Here is a 20,870-nt window from a genome sequence, read left to right on the forward strand (position 1 = left end):
TAACCCACCTCTAAAATGGGGATAACACCACTCACCTCACACTGGAGCAGTGAAGATCAATTCATTGGGCCAGATTCTCAGCTAGTGTAAACTGCCGTAGTGCCATTGAAATCAAAGGGAAGGCAGTGCTACCTAGCAGATAGAGGACTGGACTGGAACTCAGAAGACCTAGGTTCCATTCCTGGCCCTGCCGCTGGCCTGCTGGGTGACTTAGAGCAAGTCACCTCACCGCTCTGTGCCTCAGTTTCCCCAGCTGTAAAATGATATGAGCCTCCTTTGTAAAGCGCTTTGAGATCTACTATTCATAATTATTATTTTACACCTGCTGAGGCTTTGGGACGTTATATGTAACCCTTGGCTAACACCGTGGAACTAGTTATGGGGCACTGATGGTTTCTTTGCCTGTGACTCTTGAAAAGGAACATCCAGGGTAGAGGGGACCCTCGTGCGTGTACAGGGGAAGTGAGGGAAACCCCCAGGGTGCCGGGAGGCAGTGGAAAACCAAGCAGAGACTTTGGAGATGCCAGGCCCTTACCTCGACTGGTGCGCCCCATGCACATGTTATCTGGCGTTACAACTTCCTGCTTGATCGTGAAGTAGTCTGTCTGCAGGGAGTCCGTCTGGACAGGGTCACGCAGGATGACCGACGGGTAGTCATTCTCATACTTGAGGGAGAAGAGCTCCTCTGAGCTGATTGGATGGAGGGTCTGGTAGGACTCTGTGATAAAGCTGGGCTCAGAGAACTCTGACGGAGGCACGCACTGTGCATGCTCAATGCCATAACCTGCAGGTGGAACAATTGGGTGGGTTAGTGTTAGCTATTGACCAAAAAGACAATGACTCAAAGCTAAACAGACCACTGCTGTTTCTACCTCTCGTCTCCTGTAACATGCTGATATTGTGAGATCTTTGGGTCTATTTTTAATAAGTATTATCTGGATGTACAGCACCTACCACAAAGGCACCCGGATTTCAGTTGGGGCTGCTAAGTGCTACCACAGTACAAATAATAAATAGTAATAAGAAGAACTCCCGTTGTCTTCGGTGGACACCAGATTGGGCCATAAGCAAATAGGAGCAACCTCAGAGTTGTTATGGGAGGAAGGGTTGGATAAACCACCAGGGGGAGGCTCCCAGCAGTTTCCCCAGGAAATGGAGTATGAAAAGGAGGAGGAGGGTCCTTGACATCACAGTGGAGCTGGATGCCAATTGACTTGGCGGTTGCTCACCTTCACAATCACTAGGAGAGAATGTGTGTCATCATTAGGTTCCAGAGTAAACATCACATTAGGATAATTGGGAGCAGTGGGACTCACGCAAGGGTTGCACTGCTGTTCTATGCAGCATGCTGGAGTAGGATTAGCACTTCCTTCCTTCCTTCCTAAAAAGCAGTGGCAGCCCGGAGAATCCCCCCTGTAGAATGACATCTCCCTGCTCTACACTTATTCTCCTTCAACCACTTTTAGATGAAATCTGCTGTTTACACACCAAAAACAAGATTTCCTCTCACTGCTGGCCCAGCAAGCTTCACCTGGCATCAAAGCCAAGCGAGTTGCTTTCTGCTCCAACCCTCCCCGCTGACCAGAGAGAGTGTGGAATCCAAATTTAGCTGATAATTCTGTCAATAGTGCATAAAGCACAATAGAACCTTCCCTTGCTGTATGGGCTCTGAAGGGCTGATGCTGGGGGTTGGATCATGCCAGATCAAGGACCCAGCACTTTCCCTGGATGACTGCCATCTGGTGCTCCAGAATCTAAACCTTCATGTAAATGATTTTAAGGTCCACATTTTCAAAAATGCCTGGATTTTGAGGTAGCTGATTTGAGACACTGTGGGCCTGTTTTTCAGAAATGCTAAGAACCCACAACTCTACTCAAAATCAGTGGGAGGGCAGATGCTCTGCAAGTCAGGTCCTAAGGGTCTCAGATTGATTGCCCACAATCCGGGGAACAAAAAGTGGAGACCACTTCTAAAAATGTAAGCTTAAGTCTTTAGACTGATGAAGTGATGTCTGTCTGAGAATGCAGACCGTCTGAAGCAGCAGCTTGAAAATGTGCACTTCTCCGGGTCATCCTCAGTGAACGTTAACTCTGAAGCCTAATGATGACCCCCAACATTCACTATCTTTCTGATGATCAAAGGACACAAGACAGAAGAGGGATAATCATACTATGAAAGCTGCACATTCTGCCATGACTGGGGCAGTAATCTGTCAGCGCACAAATCAGGTGGGGCTCAGAAGACTGAGAAAAGAGATAACCCTAGAACAACTGTCACTTTTCTAACCACTTCCAGCTATTTTAAATAGGCTAGTGGCCAGCTCACTGTAAGACAGATGCAATCACGTTAATACGCTGGACTATTTGAAGGAAAAGAGGAGCAGCTTTGGGAAAAAGGGGCTCAGACTTACTAATGAAGTAGTCCGATGTATAGCGGGATTCTGGGTATGCGGGGTTCACTCCGTTAGCTGAGTATGGCTTTATCTCATCTAAAAGAAGAAAGGGAAGTTAAAGAAACAAGCTCATAGGAATCTCACCTTTGCTGAAACTCTGTTACATATGGAAGTCAGAATTTCCAAAAGCATTCAGGTTCCATTTAACCTGGGATTTTCAAAGGCTCAGAAGCAAGTTAGGTGTCCAAATCCCTTTGAACTGAGTGCCTAACTCCCTTAGATTCTTTGGAAAAATCTAGCCATAGGCCCCAATGAGTAGCCTGATTTCTGAGAGTGCAGAATAGGATTCCGATCTCAGCCGGAAGCTCTAGGCACTAGTGAAATGTTATTAATTACTTGGTGAAAGCCCGTGTAGTTGTACAGGTGATATGGATCACGTGTAAAAGAGCTGAAGACTGAACCTGGTGATATTCAGAACAAAAAGAGCTCTCAGCCAGGCTTCACACTGGCTCAACATTTTAAGCGTCAGAGCGACAATCGAGTCATCTTGCTATATAGATCATTATTATATGTTAATTGTTCTGTTTCCATTCATTTTGGCTCCTTTTCATTCTTTGGCCTTTTTTTTTTTTTTAAATGAAAAGCAGGGACACATTGTTCCAGAAAATTTTCCTCAGTTTTCAACCAGCTTTAGTTGTGTGTGTATGCCCTGTGTTTTGGGCATACACCCCTCTGCTGCTCCTGCCCTGCTCATGCGCAAAGCAAAAAGTGCAAGGCACAGAAGACGCTGTTCCTACATTCATTAGACATTGCTGCAGAGCCACCAACTTACTCCTACTGAATACTCTTCGGCGTCTGTAAGGTAGCACCTCAGAGTTACAAACACCAGAGTCACGAACTGACCGTCAACCACACATCTCATTTGGAAATAGAAGTACGCAATCAGGCAGCAGCAGAGACAAAACAAAAGACAAAAAAAAAAGAGCAAATACAGTACAGTACTGTGTTAAAGCTAAACTCCTAAAACAATAAAGGGAAAGCAGCATTTTCCTTCTGCATAGTAAAGTTTCAAAGCTGTATTAAGTCAATGTCCAGTTGTAAACTTTTGAAAGAACCACCATAATGGTTTGTTCAGAGTTACAAACAGTTCAGAGTTAAGAACAACCTTCATTCCCAAGGGGTTCGGAACTCGGAGGTTCTACTGTATGTACAGCGCCTAGCACAATGGGGCCTGATCTTGGAAATTAATTAATAATAACTGTACACTCAATACACATCTCATTTCCCCCCTTTCCATCCATTACATCAGTGCTTTCCCATGCGGAAGCTGATTTTGTCTTCCCAGTTTGGAAGCAGCACAGTGTCTGCTTTGGCTCGTGTTGTTCCCACCTTGCTCCGTGCAGGAGCAGCTGCAGAGTGCCCAGCACATGGCCAGACACAGGGCAATGGGACATTACAAAGGGCAACAAAACTAAAAGCACGAATTGCTTTCCCTGTGTTTATTTCTGCTGAGGCTGGAGAAAAACTAACCAAAGATAATGCACGTTCACTCGAAGGAGGCTAATTTTGGCCTCCTCTCCTGGGACTGCAGGGTGGAAAATAGTCTCAAACAAAGGAAGGTTTTGTGGAGAGAGATCTAATCCCGAGTGTGCTTCTCCCCCCCCCCCCCCCACGGAGTCTGCCAAGCGGCAGGGTGGGTGACCACAGGGAAAGGGTGGGACTAGGTTAAAAAGGGCAACTTTCAGCTAGGTTTACAGTCATGCAGAGGGCACTGATGGCTGCTGGTAAATGGGAGTTATTTTAGGAAGAAATCTGGAAAAATACGACGGCAAACACCCAAATACATGAAGGAAAAGTCGCCCAGCTGCTGCCATTTTTATACCTTGTGCAGCCTGTGGTAGGTGAGTCACTCGCTCTGAAAGAGCTAACAGGAGAGGCATGTTAATAAGAGGGATCGGGAGGTTGCCGTGTGTCCTCATGTGACCTAATGCTTCTGGGTGGTTTAGTGAAGGTGAAGCTACGTGCTTTGAGTCTCACAGACAAGGCCCCAGTCCTGCTCCTGCTGACGAGAATGGCCAGCTACTCTTGGGAACGAAGGGCTGATGATTAAGACACTAGATTAAGGTTCAAGAAACGTTCGCTCAATTCCCAGCTCGGCCAATGCACAATGGGTAATTTGCTCCATCGCTCTGTGCCTCAGTTTCCCATCTGTAAAAAGCAACAGAGGGTCCTGTGGCACCTTTAAGACTAACAGAAGTATTGGGAGCATAAGCTTTCGTGGCTAAGAACCTCACTTCTTCAGATGCAAGTAATGGAAATCTCCAGAGGCAGGTATAAATCAGTATGGAGATAACAAGGTTAGTTCAATCAGGGAGGGTGAGGTGCACAGATAGAAAAATCTGTCTTGTCCATTTACATTTTAAAATCTAGCAGAGATTTTGTGTTTGTACAGCACCTAGCACAATGGAGCCTTGATTTGGGGCAGAGCTTCTGGGTGGCATTATAATGTGAATAATAAGGATCCTTCCCATTGACTGTATTAGGAGCAGGAGCAGGCCCTGTCTTCCCAGTTTGGAAGTCACAAGGTTTCTGCCCTTTTTATTATTCAGAAGTACTTTTCAGCCAAGGATCACAAAGTGATTTACAGACATTCTCCTGGGCCTCTGAGAGGCAGGCAGATAACCATGTTTCACAGACAGGGACTGAGGCATGAAGGCTCTATATGATTTGCACAAGGTGACACAGCATGTGTGGAGAACAGCTGGAAATAGAACCCAGGCATCCTGAGTCGCAGGCCCTTGCCCAGAGGATAAGATGGACAGAACTGCATCTTTATTCTTGTCCTCACACTCTTGCAGGAGAAACAGCCAGTGCTGAATCCAGGGCCTGGCCTGTAAAAAGGCTTTTAGTTTTCTTCTAAGGGCATCTATCTACCTAGGTAATTACATGACCTTCATTACCGCAGCGTCTGAGCACCTACACATATCATAGATTTAACCTCACAACCCCTCCCCGTGAGATAGGAAAGCATTCTCCATATTTTACAGCTGGGGAAACTGAGGCATAGAATGCCATATCCTCAAAGGTATTTAGGCACCTAGCTCCCACCGAAATCAATTCCCAGCTCTGGTATAGATTCCGTTGGGTATGTGACTTCGGCCCAGATGCTCAAAGGGAAATTAATGGGAGTTAGACACTTAAATACCTTTTAGGATCTCAGCCCAAGTGACTTGCCCCAGGGAGTTGGTAGAAGAGCTGAGAATCGAAACCACATCTCCTGCGTGCCAACTGAGTGCCTTAACCACAAGGCCATCCCGCTACCGTGGGTGACTTTACCAAGCGCTCAATAAAAACTAACGGAAAAAGAAAAGAACTGAAAAGATGCTGGAGCCAAACAAGGAGCAGAAAAACACAGGTTGCTGCAGCAACCATGCACACCCATGTTTACCTTCGCAAACCACTGGTGACAGTAAAATTAGCAATCAGTAATTAACCTCCATTTGACAATGCGTTTCTTGGACAGCACAAAATCCCCCTCCTCTCCAAGCCACCGAAGTCAGATTACTGGCAAGGGCAGGCGGTGGATGCAATGGATATGGATACATAATGCAGTGGAAGCCTGGGCTATGGAACAGCCCTAGGAAGAACTAGATGCTGTATCACGGGGTCGAGAGTGGGCTACAGCCTGTTTTAATTTGCTCAGTGCCCCTGCGTTTTCTGGGCCCTTCGCCGTGTATTAGCAATTCCTTGGTAGCACAGTAGGGAGAACGTCGCAAGGTAGTCTCAAGATCTCCACTGATTCAAACTGGGGCAGCTGCTCCTTTAAATTCTCAGTGAAGGAGCAGTATCTTCACGGGGTCCTAAAACCCACCATCTTTCCCCACTTGCTCCAGACCTTTAGCCCCCATTCAGCAAAGCAATTCAGCACATGCCAGATCCAACGCCCATTCCATTGACTTCCGTGGGCCATAAATCTTGAGGAAATTAATGAGATTACAGCAGATGCTTAGAGTCAAGCATGTGCTTTAGTACTTTCCTGAATTGGATGTGCCTGCTGCCACTATTCGTGTCTCAATTACACAGCCCAGGCTCCTCATCAACCATTTAGGTAGCTCTGTCACTCCAAGATAGCAGATCAGACACTTTGCATTTCTATAGCACTCTCCCCTCCAGAGATCGTTTATGAAAATCAAGCTCCACAAAAGGTCGTATGCACGGATAGACAGAGATCACTTCACCCACCCCCTCTGAAACGCAGCCACCTCTGGTGTGGAACACCAGCTGCTGTTTAACCACACCCAAGGAACAAAGAAAAATTGTTTCCACTTACAACTGGAAAGTTTGGGTGTGATTCAAAAGTGTTGGCCTAGCTGCTCCCATTGAAGTCAATGATTAAAATTCCCAGTGGAACCAGTTAGGCCAAGGGTGAATGCCTTGGGGGGAAAAAAAAACCCTTTCATTTCTAGGAATGCAGAATGTCCCTGCCTTGTCCTGGAATTCAGCCAAGAAGCTGGCGTTAACACCCTTCCTCTTTCAAAGAGTGCCAGGAGCTCTTCACTGACCACAACTGGTCAGGCCCCTCTGCTTTATGTTTTATCGGAAAGACGACATCGCCAGCAGCACCCTGTGCTGACTCGGGTAGGTCTACATTTGAGCAGGGCGGTGTGATTCCCAGCGTGCACAGACGTACCCAGGCTAGAGCCTAAAAACAGCCATGCATCCACAGCGGCACGGGTCACGGCCCATCTGAGTATGTACCGGGGTCCAGCAGGATTGTACTCAGGGTGACTAATGCCCGTGCTGCCATGGACATGCTGCTATTTTTAGGCACTCAGTCGAGCTGAGCTAGCCTGGGTATGTGCATACGAGCTGGGAATCACCCCTCCCTACTCAAAGGTAGACAGACCTTCAGAGGAAAGGGCATCAGCTGCATAGGGTTGCCAAGTTTCTAATCGCACAAAACCGAACACCCTGACCCGCCCCTTCTCAAGGCCCCGCCCCTTTTCCGAGGCCCCACCCCCACTGGCTTCATCCCCCCTCCCTCCTTCGCTCGCTCTCCCCCACTCTCACTCACTTTCACCAGGCTGGGGTGGGGGGTTGTGATGTGGGCGGGGGGGGGTGAGAGCTCTGGCTGGGGGTGCGGGCTCTGGAGTGAGATGGGGATGAGGTGTTTGGGGTGCAGGAGAGGGCTCCGGGCTGGGGCAGGGAGTTGGGGGGCCGGGGGCATATGGGCTCTGGGCTGGGGGTGTGGGCTCAGGGTGGGACCAGAAATGAGGGGTTCAGGGTGCAGGACAGGGCTCCAGGATGGGGCAGGGTGTTGGGGTGCAGGGGTTTGAGGACTCTGGCTGGGGGGTGTGGGCTCTGAAGTGGGGCCAGGGATGAGGGGTTTGGGGTGCAGGAGGGGGCTCAGTGCTGGGGCAGGGTGTTGTGGGGGTGCGAGCTCTGGGAGGAAGTTTGGGTGTGGGAGGGGACGCCGGGCTTGGGCAGGGGGTTGGGGTGCAGGAGAGGGTCTGGAGTGCGGGGTCTCGGTGGCACTTACCGTGGCTCCCAGGAAGTGGCTGGCAGGTCCCTGCAGCCCCTAGGCGTAGGGGCAGCCAGGGAGGTTCCGCGTGCTGCCCTCACACCCGCAGGCACTGTCCCCGCAGCTCCCATTGGTCGCAGTTCCCGGCCAATGGTAGCTGCGGAGTCGGCACTCAAGGCAGAGGCAGCGCACTGAGCCTCTCTGGCCGCCCATGCACCTAGGGCTGCAAGGACCTGGTGGCCACTTCTGGGAGCCGTGCGGAGGCAGGGACCAGACATGGCAACCCTAGCTGCATAGAACCACAAACACCACTTCCGGCGACACCTGTCTCTTCCTTAGAGGTCACCCATCCAAATATGGCCTCACTAGATTCTGTTTAGCCGAAAAGTCTGGAGGCATCACTGTGCCAGAGGTTGGTAAATTACTGAATCCTACTGTAGTCAGACCTGAAGTCGGGCTCTTGAAGGGCCTGAGATTCAGTTTGCCTATTTAATACATGCATCCAAGGCCCCTTGGTGTAGCCCATGTGGTGACCCACTCAGTTACCTTTCTGTAGGATCTCCAGATGTTCCCAGAGAATATCTCCCACGAAGTCAGGCGCTAGCTCGAGGAAGCAGTCCTTGCCCAGAGCGCAGAGGGCAGCCCCATTCATGCAGAACTTCTGGAAATCCACATCCTTCAGACTGAACTCATTCACAGCCCACATCACCCAGTCCCGTACATGAGTCTCCGTCCACTGCTGGGGGTCTGCACCAAGGGGTCACGGGAGAGAGCCATTAATAATACTTCTCAGGAAGTTAATAGTCAGGGATCTACAGTGGTCACTTCACCCGCCCTCTGAAATGCAGCTGCTTCTAGTGTGGAACACAGCAGCTGTTCGATTACCATGTGTTACAGATACACTACATCAATGGGGACCAAAATATCAGTAATCCCTACAACTATACAAACTGGGGCAGTGCCCCACAGATCCCACCTTTGGGTTGACATAAGTATAACGTACAATGGTGGGGAACATAATCAGTTTAGCTTCATCCTGTAGGGCCGAGTGTTACTTTTGTCTGTCACTGCAGAGCCTTTCTCTGCTCCTAACCCTGGCTTGAGACAAAGTTTATAACAGCCCATGTTCTCCCTACGGGCATCAGTCTTCCAGTATCTTTTTTTTTTTTTTCATTCAAACCACAAGCACCTTGCAGGTTATGCCAAAGGACACCTGACACGTCTGCCCATAGTAAAATTTAAAGGAGCTGAAAATCTCCCATGACACAATATTCAGAGGTAGAGGGTCCCTATGCTGCCTGGAGGGGGAACTCAATTAAAGGTGTATTGCTCACTGCGGTAGATGAGAGCAAAGGTTGTCTCAGCTTCTGAATGGACAGAGATCACATAAGTCAATCTGTCAAGCAATGGAGGAAGATATCGCCTGTGTATTCCTCCAGCCAGAGAAGCCAGGGATCAAGGTGATGGCAAGAGAGATGGAATGGAAAGGAACAAGAGGTTTGGAGAAGAGGATATTTCAGATGAAGAAATGCCTCTGGTTTATCACGGTTTTGCCTGTTGCACAGGGCTCTGCCCATTGGGCACTACTGTGCCGTACCTTTGGGGATTCCCAGACGCTGTTGCTCTTTCGTGAAGCCGCTGAAGGTGGCCTTCAGCGCCTGGGACATCATTTCTTTACTGCTCGGGGTTAGCAAAGGCACATCTGCACATTCCATATCTGAAAGAAGCAGAGGAAGAGAGAAATAAACAACTCACCGAATCTCATGCCCCACTAAGGCAGAGGATAACGGAGTTTGGAGCCACAGGAATTATACATCCAGAACTGAATCAGAAAAATAAGTGAGCCTAACAACATGAATTTAAACCTCCTCCCAGCTGCCTTATAACTTCGCCCACCAACTCCCCAGCAGGATAGCATGTGACAACATATCACATCAATGCAGCACAGGTTGGAAGTGGTAGTTTTAACCTGGGGTCATGCCACTGTTTCAAGGATGTTCTTGGGTAAGGGACACTGCTGAGTTAGAAACAATGGGCCTGATTCTCTTTTCAGTTATCCTGGTGTAAATCAGGAGAATCTCCTTCACTGACGTCAATGGAGTTATACCAATGCAAAAGCACATCATGATACTGACTTTCTTTGCGAAGTGCTTCGAGATCTACTGGTGAAAAGCACTAGGCAAGAGCTAGATTTATTATTATTAAGATGGGGGAAAGTCAGACCTTAGTGTTTTTTAAACAGAAAACCACAAATCTATTATCTACACTATAATTATACCTTAAAATTGTTTACTACACATGATTATTAAAAGACCTATAGGGTCTGCTCCAAAGCCCATTGAAATCAATGCAAAGTCTCCCATTGACTTCACTCAGCTTTGGGAAATTCCTTTAGGGCCTGATCCTGAAAGATGCTGAGCGCCAGCACATCCCATTGAAGTCAGTAGAAACTGTAGGTTTCCCACATGAATAGTCCTATTGATTACAACCAGATTGTTCAGATCCTTAAAAGAGACACATGTGCTTCAGTGCTTTGCTGGACCGGGGTCTTTACATAGTACTGTAATATTCTGATGTGGTGTAGCTGAGATAGAATTCCATTGGCGCACATGCATAGGGGAATCTCGAGGATGATAGACGCAGACACGCCCACTCTGGCTCTCTGATTTACAGGTTTTATGTAGTATAACATCACTCCACAAGGTCTAAGGGCTGGCCATGACTGAGCCATCACAGAATGAGCTGCTGTCTGTGAAACGCTTTGGTTGTATAGTAGCCATCAATCAGTTAAGCCTCACAAGCCCCCTGTGGAACCCGGTAGCATGAAAAAGGGGAAAATAGAGTTGGTTGAACACTTCAAAGTGCCCCAAAAGGTTTTGATTAGGTGAAAACTGAAGGGTGTGTGGGGGCGGAGGGGGGAGTATTACTTCCCCTGAGTTGGTTTGCCCCATGCCCAGCACTTCGTTCCCAGCCACAGATCCTAGTGAAAGAGAGAGAGAGGAGGAGGTGGAAGCACAGGGAATCTTGGAAAAAGTCCCTTTGTAACAAGATGCAGCGTGACGAAAACCCAGCAGAAAAGCCATTCAAGGAAGGAGGTGAACAAAGAGCTGGAAAATCCCGGATTAACACAGAGTTACATAACGCACAATCCATACAGTGAAGCAATTGCTGAGTCAGTCACTGAGCAATGCATGGCCACCCCCACCAGAGCCAATGACGTCAGCCCAGAAATTTGGACCTTGGAGTAAATCCTGGTGAGAAGCATTTATATGGCAAGAACTACTTCAGTTTTCAGGGTGGCTGCAATAAAATATATATATACCTCTACCCCGATATAAGGCTGTCCTCGGGAGCCAAAAAATCTTATCGTGTTATAGGTGAAACCGCGTTATATATTGAACTTGCTTTGATCGGCCGGAGTGCGCAGCCCCCCACCCCCACCCCCGCCCCCCGGAGCACTGCTTTACCGCGTTATATCGGGTCGCGTTATATCGGGGTAGAGGTGTATATATATTTGTTCAAAAATCCCTATCCTCCCAATTAGAGATCTGACCCTTGAAGTGCTCATTTTTCAAACACACTCTTGAAATATAATGTTACTGCAGAAGAAAGTCATCATAAAATAATCGTCACCAAGCCCTTAACCCTGCTGTAGCACTGTAGGTCTCAAAGCACTTTATAGAAGCAGGTCAGGTAGATTTTACAAATGGGGAAACTGAGGTACAGAGTGATGACATGACTTGCTTAAGGTCAGTGGCAGATGCGGGAGTTCATCTAAACATTTTTGTTTGAACGACAAAAAGTTTTTCAATAAAAGGGAAATTTTCACGGCAAAAAATTCCATTTCTGTAAAAAAAAACAGATTTTTTTTTTAAATGAATTTCTGGCTCTGGTTGCCAAAAACTAAAAATTTTAGCTCTCGTTGAAATCCCAGCCAGCTCTATTGAGGCCACGTCTACACTACCACTTAGGTCAGTAGAACTTATGTCAGCACAAGTTACACCGACCTCAGCACCAGTGTGGACAGCGCTATATCGGCAGAGCTTCTCCCACCAACATAGTTACCTCCATAGGCACCGACTTCTACTCACACCGGTGGGTGCTGACCTCCCTCTGCCCCCGGCTCCGCCCAGACTCCACCGCCCCTGCCCTGCCCCCATTTCAACCCCTTCCCCTGTTCCCCAATGTCCCCACCCCAACTCCGCCCCCTCCCCGCCCTTGGCCCAGCAACTTCTCCTGAGCGCACCATATTCCCGCTCCTCCCCCCTCCCTCCTGGAGCTTGCTATATCAGCGCTGGGAGGTAGATGGAGGAGCAGGGACGAGGCGCGCTCAGGGGAGGAGACGGAGGCAGCGGTGAGGTGGGGTGGGGAGGGGAGCTTGGCTGCCGGTGGGTGCAGAGCACCCACTAATTTTTCCCCGTGGGTGCTCCAGCCCTGGAGCATCCACGGATTCGGCACCTATGGCTACCACTGCTCATTGGAGGTGGATTAATTAAGTTGATGGGAGAGCTCTCTCCCATCAGGTTAGAGCAACTACACTAGAGACCTCACAGCAGTGCAGCGGCAGCTGTGCCTGTTGTGTGCCACAGGCCTTATTACCCTTTCAAAACGTGTGAGAATTTAGGCCCCAGGTCAGCAATGGACTTCACTTTCAGCATGTGCTGAAGTCCCCCTGACTTCCATGGGTAGGGTTACCATATTTCAGCAAGCAAAAAAGAGGACGGGAGGAGCCCCGCCCTAGCCCCGCCCCTGCCCCTCCCACTTCCCGCCCCCCCAGAACCCCCAACCCTCCCCCCGTTCCTTGTCCCCTGACTGCCCCCTCCTGGGACCCCTGCCCCTAACTGCCCCCCAGGACTCCACTCCCTATCTAAGCCTCCCTGCCTCTTGTCCCCTGACTGCCCCAACCCTTATCCACACCCCCACCCCCAGACAGACCCCTGGGACTCCCACGCCCCATCCAACCACTCCCCACCCCCTGACAGCCCCCCCCCCAGAACTCCCAACCCATCTAAACCCCTTTGCTCCCTGTCCCCTGACTGCTCCGATCCCTCTCCCCACTCCTGCCCCCTGACAGCCCCCCCCAGAACTCCCAACCCATCTAAACCCCTCTGCTCCCTGTCCCCTGACTGCTCCGATCCCTCTCCGCACTCCTGCCCCCTGACAGCCCCCCCCAGAACTCCCAACCCATCTAAACCCCTCTGCTCCCTGTCCCCTGACTGCTCCGATCCCTCTCCCCACTCCTGCCCCCTGACAGCTCCCCCCAGAACTCCCAACCCATCTAAACCCCTCTGCTCCCTGTCCCCTGACTGCTCCGATCCCTCTCCCCACTCCTGCCCCCTGACAGCTCCCCCCCAGAACTCTCAGCCCCCCACCCCGCTCCTTGTCCCCTGACTGCCCCCTCCTGGGACCCCTGCTCCTAACTGCCCTCCAGAACCCCACCCCCTACCTAAGATTCCCTGTTCCTTGTCCCCTAACTGCCCCCTCCTAAGATCCCCCCCAACTGCCCCCCAGGACCCTACCCCCTACCTGTACCCTGACTGCCCAAAACTTTCTCCATTCCCCCCAAAAAGCCCCCCCCCCGTTTCTTGACTGCCACCTCCAGAACCTTCCTGCCCCCTGGCCCCCTTACCCTGCTGCTCAGAACAGGGTGTTGGGCTCTGTGCGAGCCGGACACGTGGCTGAGCTCCCCAGCACAACAAAACCGGGTCCCTGGCCCTGCACAACAAAACCCGGTCCCTGGCCCGGACCGGACTGCAGGGGAGAGCTGCCCTTGTATCAGCACAAAGTGCTCTCGCTCCCGTTTTGCTACGCTGCATGGCAGAAACCGCTCCCAGTTGCAAAAGGGGAGGGCTGCACTTTGTGCTGATACACTTGCTCAGAATGCAGGGCGGATCCGGCTCCTCTACAGCTGCTCCAGAGTCCAGCCCGGGACTTCCCTGCAGCCCTCCCAGCCGCTCGGTCTGCTCTGCCTGGGGGGGAAATCCCGGACATTGTGAGTGCTTTACAAATTCCCCCCGGACGCTATTTTTAGTACAAAAAGGAGGACATGTCCGGGTAAATCCGGACGAATGGTAACCCTATCCATGGGAGTTAAGCATGTGCTAAGTGCTGTGTCGAGGCTAGCTCAAGGCTAGCGAAAGGTCTAGACGGCTCTGCAGACCTGAAGTCCCCTATTCATCCACAGAGCAGATGCAGACCAGCATCAGCCAAGCAAGCTTCCTGCTCCATTCCTGACCTGCAGGGACCCTTTCGAGGGCAGATAGGGGAACTCAGCCCTTCTGGTTAATTCAGTCTTTGGTCCCTCTGCAGAGACCGCCCAATGAGAGCCAGTTGTGGTGGTGGGTGTTTTTGGAATACAGACAGTAAGAACTTGTCTGAATGCTGGAAACTCATTTCAAACAGGCCAGTCATCAGGCGGTAACAACCTCCAGTCCTCAAAGAGTTGGGCTGGATTTCAACTGGTGACCTACGCACAGAAAGGTTCTGAATACTCCATGACCATCTCAGACTGCCAACCACCCATCTTTGACTGAGACTTTAATACTAAAAATAAAAGCATGTCCACAGAAATATATCAAGGGGCTGCATTATCATAAAATTGCGCTCGCTATATCTGCATGCTCAAATCCCCATCTCTGCATGCACAACTCAATCAACTTCACAAGTGCCTTGCTACAGTATTTGCACATGCAGGAGGGTTTACACATGGAGATGGGCACAGGCATATTTTTTACAGGCACTATTTAAAGGGCTGATACTTCAATGGGATCCTCTAGTTCAGACGCCCTGTGCTTATGGGGAAGCCCTTTGAACCCCACAGAGGTCCATATTAGCAGATCCTATTGCAGGTGGAGGGCTGAAGAGCCACCTTTGAGCCCACAGCCCTGCATAGAGACTGGATCTGCCCACAACCCACATATTCAGCTGTGCTGTTCAGAGTGAGGATGCAAAATCCACATCCCTTTCCTGGATTCAGACACACAGCTTGGTCTAAACGCAGTCCCATCACAAACCAAACCAAACTGTTTCACTGTCTCCACCCTTGCACCTTCTGCCTTTTGTCACCACGTGCACGATGGGCAGCTGGCTCTAATAGAAGAGTCAGAGATGCTAAATCAAATCTCTTGCTTTTTAACGCCCTTCCCTATGAATCACTCCAACCAGTCACCCTGCCATTCATCTATTGCGAATGACAGAATTCCATGCTTAGTAGCTTTTAAACTGCTACAGATACACCCCCACCTTCCCCCCACACACACACTCCATTCAAAATTCATGGCCTGATTCTCCGCTCACTCATGCCACGGTGTAAATCAAGGAGTTATTTTGCTGTGATAGGAGAATCAGGACCTTAGAAAACAACAGATTCAAATGCTGCGTTCAGTTATTTACCGGGTTTATTAGAGAAGGCTTGAAGGAATGAGCAGGAACCCTAGATATCTCTACTATCCATCTTCTGCTTTGAGATCATGCTGAGTGAAAATGGATCAATACACCTTTCCCTTCTTTATCATGTTGCTTTTTAAGGCTTCGCTTTCTGTACTCTGCGGTTACAGGGGACCGCACAGGCATACATTGTCCCCTGCCTTTAGCAGGCTGGTTACACTGCACCTCAATGCTCTCGCTCTCTCACTATGATGATTCAGGATTAACCTAAGAAAACTTCTCTAGCCTTGTTTCCCACTGAATCAACCACGTACACATGTGCAAGGCAGAACTCTTCAGGCAACGTACCGGGAGGAGGAGGGGACGTTTAGAGGTGCAAAATTGGGAAACTGTTTGTAAATATTGTCGCCATTTTATTACAGGCAAATTAGCATCTGCAAAGTTGTTTATATGTGGGGTCCCCAGCCCCATGTTCAAATGTCAAGAATTTAGGAATTCCCTATGAACATATCGCACAAAGGAAGCTTGGTAAATTTGAGACCTGGGTCATAGCCAGGGGTTATTTGAGGAAAAAGTGGGCCCATTTTCAAGCTAAAGCAAGGAAAACAGAGATTTGCAATGTTTCTTGGCGATTTTCTTTTGTATGAAACTAGATCATTGAAACAAGTACAAGACCTTAAATTTCCAAATTTGTTGTTTCAAATATGTGGCGCTGGTTTCTTTGTTGGAGGGCGTACGTTAGACTCAGAGTGTGTTCTGACATGTTCTATTGTATTTTTTCCTATTGGATCTGTAGCTATGAGTGAAACTAATTCTCTTTAGAACTTCATACATTAGGGCTCCGATCCTCCAAAAACACCCACAGGCCTCACAGTGGTAATTGCACTGAGTGCAGTGGGAATGGTGCCAGGTGAAGTTACACACATGCATAACCCTTGGCAGGACTGAGACATCCATTTGTGGGCTAGTCCCAGACAGTTGATTTGGAGGTTTTTTTGGAGAAGAAAGCCCTCTCTCTCTCAGCTCTGCCTCCCTTGGTTTTGAGATACTTAAATTCGACCCATCAATTTATTTTTTTGTCCCTTTAAACCAGTGTGTATTTCCCCAAAGTGCAGAGCGGGCTTGATTTTCTTCTCACAGGCACGGATGTAACCCCACTGAACTCAGAGCCGTTACTCCCGATTTACGCCAGGGTATGTAAGAGAAAAATCAGGCCTTAGCATTCTGTCTCCCATCAATCTCAGTGCAGTGTCACGGGTGCTGTGGGTTTAGAGCAGGCACCCAAAGGTCAGAGCGAAGAAGAACGTTTATAGCAAAGACGGATGAGGCTAAAGTCTGCTGGTTCAATTTTCGTTGCCACCTTAAACTTGGTTTCCAAGACCCAACCTGCGCCAAATATTATGTGCTCCTCTATGTACTTCCCCTGTCCTCAACACATACACACACACCCACAACAAGGGCTTGGAAAGGATTTCTCTAGGGACAGAGGGTGTTAAACCAGGTCAAACTCGTTTGTTTCTCCTAAGCTTCTCTTGGAATTTGCAGCATCATTTAAAAGCACCAGAAACCAGACTAGAGTAGTGGTCTGCATGCTGGTTAGGAGATTAAGCGTTCTAATCCCAGCACTGACTCACTACATGGCTTCATTCCAGTTACTAACGTCTTGTCTGAGCTGGGATAATGTGTGTTGTTCTGCACGGGTGCTACGAATAATGGGCCACCCCTCATTCCTTAAGACCCAGCTCCGCTGTGATGCCTATAAGAAACCAGCTCATTTATAACAGCCAGCTTGACTAGCACATCAGGAATCTGGGCACACTGGAACAATGTGTTTGATACGTTTGTACAGCACCTAGCACAATGGGGTCCTGATCCTGTATGGGACCCTCTGGCATTACTGGGTAACCCACACACCTCCTGGGTGTGGTGTTCTGTCCCATCTAGTGGGAATGAGTCTGCTCTGCAGCCTTAGCTAACAGCCAGCTGGCTTTTAGCTCATAGGGTAGAGGCTCATCCACTAAGCTCCAGAAGTCCCAGGTTCAATCCCGCCCGCCGACGACCAGGGTCTGTCGGCGTTACAACTGCACTAAAAATATTTAACAAAAGTGGAAGCTCTCGGGCAGACAGGACCCAGGGGATTTTACCACCATGTCCACTCTACAGCTTCTACTGTAGCTACCACTGCTGGAGTTGTACTGTTGGCGAAATATACTTCATCCTGCTCCTGCTGAAATCAATGACAAAACTCTCCTTGACGTCTAAGGTATTGGATCAGCATCATGACAGACAAGGTTGTATGGCCTGATTTCAAATGGCCAATGGGAGTTGTTGCTCTGAAAATCAGGCTATTTTCTTCTGTGGCTTAGTTGCCACATGTATGAAAAGGGGACAGGTAATGTTTAAGCACCTCACGAGGGTCGTTATGAGGATTGATTCACGAGGCCAAGGTTTTCCAGAGTGACAAGGGATTTGGGCTTGACAAGGGACGAGCTTCAGGCTCTTTAAATGGACCTGATTTTCAGAAAGGGCCAAGCCCACGCCCTCCGCCAATCCAGTCTCTTTCAGGCATCTCAGGGCTCCCTAAATCACCAGGTACTGGAAAAACTTGCCCTGACTGGAGATCCTGGGACAAACAGCTCTAGCAGCAGCAACAGTTACATGGGCCCCATCAAAATCCAGGGGCAGTTTTTATTATTACCAATTATTTGTATGGCGGTAGCACCTACGAGACCCAACCAGGGACCGTTGGGCGCTGTACATTGTTTATTAGGTGTATTACAGTAGCACTAGGAACCCAGTCATGTACCAGGACCCCAGTGTGCGGTACATACACAAAACAAAAAGACAGAGAGTCTGATTTTTCAGGTGCCTGACGCCTACTGAAACCAATGGGCATTAGACATCTAAATACCTTTTACAAAAGCAGGGCTGGAGAGATTAAGACAGCAAACAAGCAAAGAGGCAGGGTGTCCCAGAGTTCACCCCCCAGTTACGAGCACATGCTGTCCCGAACCAGCTTCGCATTCATAAACTATTTATTCGCATCTTCTTTTTTTTTTTTTGAGAAAAAAAAAAAAGAGTTTGAAAACTTACAAACTTTAGGGAATTTGACCTCAAAATGCAAGTGCCTCCAGCTGATGTCAAGGCACTAGCATCTGGTTGCTTAAGCAAAATAAATAACATTTAGGCTGTGTAGGGAGAGCAGAGTCATTTTTATCCCAAGCTTCCACACCACGGAGTCAATGCCCCTGGAAAACTCCCATTAGCAGCTCATTTTCTTTCCCACCGAAAGCACCAGTGTGTCCTTGTCCAGCCCCTGCTACTTTAAACAGTAGCCTGCACACAAATGGGTGTCCGGTGGGTCAGAGTGGAGCTAGCTGATCTGGCCACCCCTGCGCCTGCCCCTCCTGTCCTTCCTCTGATGGATAGATGCAGAGGTCAGGAACCAGCGCACTGTTAGCTCAGGTAAAAGTGAAATGCCTCCTGCCCCCACTCTGAGGCCCCCTCATGCTCCCCGGCTAATCAAGCAAGATGCCTGGGATTCTGCTGCATGGTTATCAGGCAGAAGGCTGAGAGCTCCCTCGGTCAGGGCAATGCCCTCTGCTCCACGGGCGCCCGACGCCAAACAGAGGGGATCGGCAGCTACAAGCTCATGACGCCAGGATGCTTCACAGCACAAGCTGTTTGGCTTGACTCAGCAGAGTGGAGGCCCTGTTCCTCCAGCTTTGAAAGCAAAGCCTGTCCCTGCCCTGAGGGGCTTAGGGTGTGTAGGGGTGACATGAGGAAGGCAGGAGGGCCGAGAAGCCCAGAGCAGAGAGGGTCGTGGCTGCTGACACGATGCAGAAGGTGTGAGCCATGAGGTGGGAACTGGAGAACTTGGGAGCAGGCGGTGGCTGAGAGGACTGTGGGGGAGACACAGAAAGCAACAGGGAAATGGATGGCAGTGAGACTGGCATCCAACTCACCCTGCGAGGAGAGAAAGGGCCGGCCGGGGAGGGCAAAGAGGAACAGCCTCATGGCAGAAGGGAAAGGATGGATTCCCGCCAGTGCCCACCTTAGCACCTCATTCCTCGAAGGACAAAGACACGCAGCTCTGGGGGCAGAGGGAGTGCACAGCCCCGAACTAGCTGCAGCGCTGGTCTGTGCTCCACAGACTGCACCTCCGACACCCTGTGTGCATTCTGCTCCAGAACAGACTGTAGGGCGGTAATGAGGAATCTACTCATCTTAGGCACCTTGAATCACCCCAGCCTGCTGGGCTCTCATAATGGCCCTTCTCCCCTCTTTCCAATGAGCCCTAAGCCACACTCCCTGCTGGGTTTGCCACACCCTCCCACACCCTCCTCTGCACTTATGGGCAGACTCACTCTCCATCTACCTGCTTTCACCTGCCAGCCAGCTGGGCGTCATGGAGGCTTTGCCCTCAGAGCTCTCCACACCCCTGTTGCGCAGCTGTCCATCCCTTTGCTGGTTCCCCTCATGGGGGAAGGGGAGCAGAAGGTAAATCACAGGCAGGGAGCGGGGGTGGATCTTGCTAAGGAGAGGTGGGGGGCCACCAAAACTCACTGAAAGCAGGGACAGGTTCAGGTGGCCTAAACCCAAGACTCAGGCAAGGTTCTCCCAAGTGTCTGCTGAGGCCACTTGGGTGTGGGCTTCACATAGGCCCAAACCCATCCACAGCTTCACATGAAGGACAGGCAAAGCTGCATCCCTTTGTGACCTGAAAGAGCTGAGTTTCCAAGGGCTCTGGATGGAGCACGCCCTGTCTGGACCATGTATATGGCCTGAACAATGGAGTTCGGAGGCTGCACACTTCTGTCAGGGCTAAAATGGAAGGACCCTCTCCATGCCCTCCCCCACAGGAGTCCATGTTAGAGTGCTTCTCCCCACAGTCTGAGCCTTGCACCTGCAGCACCCCAGCCTGTCCCAGAACAGCCTGCTCTTTCCTAGGTGCCCTGCTCTGGGTGCGGGAGGAGGGCAGGAACCCTTGGGCGAATAACCCCAGCTGAGCCCTTGTTTACTGAGGCAGGATCAGGCAAAATTTGTCTGCACTTCTGAACTGTTTTCACAAGTGCAGCCTCCCCCTCCCACGCAGGAAGCAGGAGCTGAGCCAGCCTGTTCCAATTAGGGCCCCTTCACACACCCAGCCTAGAGATCTCCAAAATGGGGGGCTGGAGGAAGAGGATGAAGCTTGGGAGAGGGACAGGAGAAAGGAAAAGGAGCAGAGGATGTGGATGGATAGAAAGGAATGGGGATGGATGGAGACAAGAGGGCGAGTGGGTAGAGGAATGAGGCTGGGAGACATAATGGAGAAGACCGAGCAGGGCAGGAGAAAGGGAGCGAAGGCGTGCTGGAGAGGAGAGATTTGTATCCCGTCTTGGTAGCAATTATTCAGAAACTGTCCTTTTTCCAGGAAAGGAAGAAAGGGGACAGACATTAGCTCTTTCCATTCAAAATAAATAATTTTGGGGGGAGATAAGGATGAGAAGGCGGGGGGAGGGATTAGGGCTTTTTCCCAAACAGGGGAAAATAAATATTCTGTGTCGGAGATGAAAGCTGGGCTTCAAACA

The 20,870-nt window shown here is 49.9% G+C and overlaps 1 protein-coding gene across 8 annotated transcripts in view; it reads right to left on the bottom strand.

Moving 5' to 3' along the window:
* The window catches only part of ETS1 (ETS proto-oncogene 1, transcription factor), a 122,297-nt gene that overhangs the window by 26,726 nt on the left and 74,701 nt on the right, over positions 1–20,870 (bottom strand). For 6 of the 8 annotated variants that reach the window (XM_008171068.4, XM_065570626.1, XM_042851961.2 and 3 more), the window contains 4 exons: positions 9,512–9,631; positions 8,461–8,661; positions 2,412–2,489; positions 536–784 (listed from right to left, as the gene is read on the bottom strand). In XM_008171068.4, coding sequence (XP_008169290.2) covers positions 536–784; positions 2,412–2,489; positions 8,461–8,661; positions 9,512–9,631 — 648 coding nt within the window. The remainder of the gene's footprint in view (positions 1–535; positions 785–2,411; positions 2,490–8,460; positions 8,662–9,511; positions 9,632–20,870) is intronic. The other 2 variants (XM_008171069.4, XM_065570627.1) reach the window with 1 other exon arrangement.

Source organism: Chrysemys picta, chromosome 16 (assembly GCF_011386835.1).
Source record: "Chrysemys picta bellii isolate R12L10 chromosome 16, ASM1138683v2, whole genome shotgun sequence".
In the NCBI taxonomy this organism is placed as follows: domain Eukaryota; kingdom Metazoa; phylum Chordata; order Testudines; family Emydidae; genus Chrysemys; species Chrysemys picta.